We start from the raw sequence: 6,075 nt of genomic DNA, 5'->3' as shown, positions 1-6,075 counted from the left end.
TGCTGACCATTTTTTACCAACGATTTTTCTGTCTAAAACCCGTTGGTAACCGTTGTTATCGATGGTTAACAGTTTCTTAGTGAAGTTCCAAACTTCCTTTGCATGGTATACCCTAAAAATTGTTGATGAAAGGCAACAATGAATTCCAAAATCTTAGCATTCTTATTGTCCCAATCGTATAGCCAATTGATGGAGCCATCCTCCTAACATATATGTATAAAACCCTTGAGACTTGATCTGTATTGTCATGTGATGATGTCATAAGACCGTGACCATATAATACAACTGAGATAGGACATTCTTGAAATACCCATGTTATATGATTGTGTTGTTTAGCTTTCTTTGTGTATCTGTTTATCATGGCACGCATATTGTTAGCGATCCGTTTATTCTACTTCGATCGTTGGTTGTTTACCCCCCCCCCCCCACTTTTTTGGTATGGATGTTGTGACTCGTCGTTAGGGAAAACGTCTTTTCTCCCAAACTAGCATTATTTCTGAATGCAAGTTCCATTATATACATAGATACATACACATACACATACACATACGTATATATATATATATACACATTACATGTGTGTTTGTAGAAAGAGAATCGGTTGGATCTGGGTGATTGATTTAGGAGTTGATAGAAATAAACAAACTAACAATAGACAGAAATACAGACAAGATACAAATAAATTAAAAGCATTTGCACATGCAAAAACCTAATGACCACCAGCAGCACATTAAAAGAAACAAGACAAAGACAAAACAAACACCATGCCACAGCCCTAGATCTCAGTGTTTCTGTTGATTCTCCCCACCACCACCACCACCAGCTCTACACATACACAACCTTTATACACCTGGGGAACAGATCCAAACTCACATGGAAGCTTCAAAAGAAAGCAACAACAGCACTTCAATTCCCTTTTGTTTTTCTTCTAACTTTTTCCCCTCAACCATTCATGATCCACTCTTTTCGCCATTCCGTCATCATCGATGCCACATTTATTCTATTTAGATATATATGTTCATAAATATATCGGGAGCCGGTTTCGAATAGGGTCTACATGTTGTGTCAACCCCAATATTGCAAACTAAAGGATCAGAAGACCATCAGGAGAACATGAAGTAGTAGTTGTTTGAGACTCTAAGAGGAGGTTAACTTGGTCATATCTCTGGTGGATCTGTTGTATTTCATGTGGCTCTTGACCAGCTGACCAGCTGCAAGTGCTGCCATGAGAGAGAGCTCACCAGCAAGAACTGAGCCAGCTACTATTGTGGCCAACACCCTTGAGTTTGACCCTGGTTCATCTGTGCTTGCACCTTTGACACCTAATAAGTTCAAACATGCTGATTGTGATGCTAGTTGTGTACCACCTCCAACTGTTCCAACCTGAAACCAGAATTAATGAAATAAAATAAGCCTTCTTGTTCAATTAAAAATAGGGTATTCTCAATTACAGACAAAAACAGGCATGCAACTATTCGATACATGTGATTTCATGAACCAAGTCATATGGGTTTTCAGTTTTGACAGAAAATATATCAAGAATAAAACAAACCAAACCAAGCTAGCAGTATAATCCACTCGGGTACCGGAGCTGGAAGGTGTGATGTATACAGATCTGATCTCTACTCCAAAGAGTAGAGGCTGAAGACCTCCCCCTTTTGAGAGACATCTGGCTACGGAAATGTGCAAACAAGAATGTGACCACCATTTATCATCAAAATATCACAAGGTTTATAAAATGGAGTTAAGAACATCTAAAGATTAACATAATTTCATACTCGAAGACCATTTAATTAAAAGAATAAAGTGTCGATCCACTTGTATTTATCAAGGAAAGAGAGCGTTCTCGATCACACGAAAGCCCCAAATTATGTACGATACGATAATATAATATTTCGGGTTGTTTAATCTTTTCTTAAGATACTTAATTATGACTTTTATAATTTAAATCTACTCCGACTTTGAAAGTAAAATATAATTCAACTTAAAAAGATAACATTATTTGTTTTTATTTGGGCAAATTGCATGAAAAAGTAACGTACTTTAACTTGATTCTTATTTTAGGTAACGTACTTTCAAAACTTCCATTTTGGTACCTAAGATGTAAAGTTTTAAACATTAAAATACCTCGGATAACTGGTTGAAGTATTAACCGGTTACCATGTTGATGTAGCAAGTGATATGGTATCTAACTCAATATTATTCGCTATTCAATCCAATTTCATCACATCACTCACCACATCAGCATAGTACCAGGGTACTTACATATTTAAACTTTATAGCTTAGGTACCAAAATAAAAGTTTTGAAAATAAGAATCAAGTTAAATTACATTATTTTTTAATACAATTTGCCTTTTTTTATTTACTTTGAACATTTCTTATATTAATTATTAATATTGATGATTAAACTCATTAATCAACAAGAAGCAGCTAACGATAAAAAAAAATTATAAATCCATTCGTCTTCTTGTGCATCTTTCATGTTTAATAATTTAATAAAAATTGCACAAATAATCAAGATTTTTTTTTTTGAAAAGAACAAAAATACTGAATCTTGTAAGTACCTCGATCGAAGGCATGGTGACGGACACATGAAGGTCTTTGCCATCGTTCACGGCTTCCATCATGGTGATGCAGTGAGAGCTCTCAATATTCTGGGCGGGGTCTTGTCCTGTGGCTAAGTACACTGCAGAGACTATATTACTAGCATGAGCATTAAAGCCTCCGAGTGCACCAGCCATGGCAGATCCCGTCAGATTCTTGAGCATGTTTAGCTCCACCAGGGCCGCCACGGTGGTTTTCAACACCTTTTCCACTACCTCTTCGTTGATCACTGCCTCACACACCACAGACTTCCCACGCCCTTCAATCCAATTCACGGCAGCAGGTTTCTTGTCGGAGCAATAGTTTCCTATCAAATCATTTGATCGGAAATTAATACTGAACCTTGATTTTGATTAATTTAGTTATTGCGTTTTTTTATGATAATGGATCCTTTGTAAGTATCTTCAACAGGTTTTTTATAATTTCTCAAAACTAGAGAGCCAAGAATCAAAATATTTAAAATAAATTACATTAGAAATTTCATCATTAATTATATTATTTAGATATTTTATAATCCAAATACACTTTAAAAACACTTTATATAAAATAATATTAATTCAATTTTATTGGTGGAATGAATATAAATTGGAGAATCACTTAGAATCATATATAAAACAAAATTTTCATTTTCTCTGTTTTAGATAATTTGTTGAAATGCTCTAATAAAAATCAAAAATGGAAAAAACGGATTACAATTTCTAAAACAAGATCTCATATTCAATTCTCCGCACACCCTGCAACACGCACATAACGATCGGAAGAGCATTATGGTGGAGCGCGAACCCATTTTCCACAAAAATGGAAAATGTGAGTGTTACTATGTATATATATATATATATATATATATATATATATATACACATGCCAACATTTAATGAAATCGTTGAAAAGAAAGTAAATTTATACCGGAAATGCCCATGACGTCCATATCAGGGTAATCAGTCTGAAGAAAATCAAGAACATTCTGGACACCTTTCGAGACCATGTTCATCCCCATTGCATCCCCGGTACTACAACAAAACCTTATGTATAGATTCTTGCCCGCAATTGCACATCGAATGCTCTGTAGCCTTCCGAATCTACTCGATCTGTAGATTGGACGAGATAAAAATAAATTTATTAAGACATAATAATTTTAAAAGAAAAATATTTTAATTAAATTTAAATTCTAAAATTATAAGACTTGTCCAGAATCCATATCTTGTGTGTGCTGCCCGCACTAAAATCAGCATTAAAGTTAAAAGACAGAGTAATAAAGTTCAAGACAACTGCCAAGGTCAAAAGACGCGCATCCAACGCTTCATGTCTTCACCTACTCACCACTTCTTTTTATTTTTTTATAAATTTCATTTAAATATATAAAAAGTCATTTAAATTTATTCCAAAAAGTAAAAATAAATTCTTTTTTTTTTTTATTAACCAGGATATCCAATTCGTTATGCGAACCGATTAATCCCAGAACGACCACCTGTTTTACAGATAGTTCGTACCGTGGTGAGGTAATTATATGTTAATTTATTCTTAAATAGCAATTTTTTTTGAAAATGAAAAAAATTAAAACTAAAACTTTTATCATATTAATTAAATTATTAAATAATGATATATTTAATTTTATCAAATGGAAATAAAATAACTTTTTTTCCAAATATATTTTGAAAAATTCTTTGAAATTTAAAAAATCAACTATTTTCTGCTCTTTTTCATTTTAAATATTTTTAGAGGAAAAAATAATTAAAAATATCCAAAATCTGATATTTTAATTCTATTTGTAGTTGACAAATTAAAACCCTTTCATCCATTTTAGTGTCGGAAAGGAAAATTGTCAGAAAATTGAAGTTAATGGAGAGATTGAAACAAAATACCGACTTGTTGAACACAACTGCAAGTGTGTCGAAGTTCATCGGATCTTCCAAGAATTGCTTTAACTCCGCAGCCCGCTTGGCGCTGCCGAACCTCACTACCGGCGCCCTCGTCATTCCGTCTTTCAGAAGTATACAGGTGGCGCCACCGGAGGCAAAGATGGCTTTGCAACCTCTGTTGGTGCTGGCCACCAGACATCCCTCTGTCGTCGCCATTGGGACGGAAAACTGCGTCCCATTCAATAACAATGGTCCGGCAATCCCTACCGGAATCTGAACGTATCCCACCGGCATCTCGCAACACTGGCCTAAAATGGAATCGTAATCGAACCCATCAAGAGGAAGACCGGATAATGATTTTCCGGTGATTCTCTGAAGAGCCTCCCGTCGTACCGCCGCCGCTCGCTTGCAGTCTCCGAGTTTTGACTCGAGGGCGTATGATGGGATTGAGCCTTTCACCACCATTTTCACGATTTCCTCATCTTCCTCCGACGTGTGTTCAATGGTGGGTGATGGTTTCTTCTTCTCCTTTGCCACATCCGCCGTGGGTTTTGTCGTCATAATGTGAGGGATCAAGGCCTGCCCGCATGGTTTGATAGGCTTATCTTCGTCAATCATGAGTTGTTCCGAGTTCTCATCCTCCATTTCCCACGAATCGGGCGAAGGGCGGATGATAGATTGGACGAAATCGATGCCGAAGAAGCCGAGGAGGTAGATGAAGGAGGCGATAAGCGAGACCAAGGCGGCGAGCTCGGACAACGTGACGACGTGGAGAGGGACGGAGTTACGGATCTTCTCGCGCCACCGGTGGAGGAGGAAGTACATGACGGAGAAGAACATAGTGAAGAAGAGACCATTGGTGAGATAAAGTGGGAGTGGGAGGGCGTCGGAGGCTTTTAATTGGTTGTGGGGTTTTAGAAGTTCACCGTCGGTATGTTGTTTTACCGATCTGGGGTGCGACTGATGCTTGACTGGTCGCCGGCGAACGTCCATATTTAACCGGCGGCGAGTTATGGAAACCGAGAGTGGTGGTGTACGAGGGGAGGTGTGGGGGGAAGAATGAAGACATTAGAAGCAATTTATAGAGAAAACATGATGCCACATGTACACCATGTGTGGTTCATTTGGAACTCAAAACCTTTTTATTCATAAAAATAACAAAAACAGTCCCTCAACTATAACTTTTGAAACAAAATCAGTCCCTCACACTTTTGCACATCTTTATTCGTGAAAATTACATTTAGAATACTTTTTATGAAGATTGTTGAAATCAAGTCTTTGGAAACAATTGGATAGAGTTTATGCATGGGTTCAATTGAGTAATGATAGGAGGTCGTTTACCAAATATTTATTTGGGTAAGCGCTTACCTTACTAAGTCACATTATCTTATCGGATGAATATGATAAGAACCAAAAATCTTATCCGGTAAGAACGAGACACGGACCGAGAATCTTTTTCTGGTAAGTGAGAACAACGACTTTTACCATGGTAAGCACTTACCAGGTAAATTGTTACGTACGATATCATTTTTGAGAACTAAAATCTTACCCGGTAAAAAAATGAGATTGTAACATTTTACCGATAAGTACTTATTCGATAAGTGATTGGTA

The 6,075-nt window shown here is 36.7% G+C and overlaps 1 protein-coding gene across 1 annotated transcript; it reads right to left on the bottom strand.

Moving 5' to 3' along the window:
- Window positions 1-603: 603 nt before the first annotated feature.
- On the bottom strand, window positions 604-5,498 carry LOC112512356 (3-hydroxy-3-methylglutaryl-coenzyme A reductase 3-like). The gene is made up of 4 exons (XM_025118271.1): window positions 4,472-5,498; window positions 3,512-3,693; window positions 2,566-2,912; window positions 604-1,383 (listed from the first exon to the last, which is right to left on the bottom strand). Exons 1-4 carry the CDS (start codon window positions 5,455-5,457, stop codon window positions 1,138-1,140), a joined length of 1,761 nt encoding a protein of 586 aa, XP_024974039.1. The 5' UTR covers window positions 5,458-5,498; the 3' UTR covers window positions 604-1,137.
- Between the last annotated feature and the right edge of the window lie 577 nt (window positions 5,499-6,075).

The sequence above is a fragment of the Cynara cardunculus genome (genome assembly GCF_001531365.2).
Source record: "Cynara cardunculus var. scolymus isolate 2C chromosome LG 5, CcrdV1, whole genome shotgun sequence".
NCBI lineage: Eukaryota > Viridiplantae > Streptophyta > Magnoliopsida > Asterales > Asteraceae > Cynara > Cynara cardunculus.
This window is presented reverse-complemented; position numbering and strand designations above follow the sequence as displayed.

What these genes read in the sequence shown, in the direction of transcription:
- LOC112512356 (XM_025118271.1), bottom strand. Translation starts at nt 5,457, where the DNA reads ATGGACGTTCGCCGGCGACCAGTCAAGCATCAGTCGCACCCCAGATCG. An exon ending in GGACGTCATGGGCATTTCCG is followed by an intron (nt 2,913 to 3,511) that starts GTATAAATTTAC and finishes ATGATTTGATAG; the next exon opens with GAAACTATTGCTCCGACAAG. An exon ending in TCACCATGCCTTCGATCGAG is followed by an intron (nt 1,384 to 2,565) that starts GTACTTACAAGA and finishes TTCTGGTTTCAG; the next exon opens with GTTGGAACAGTTGGAGGTGG.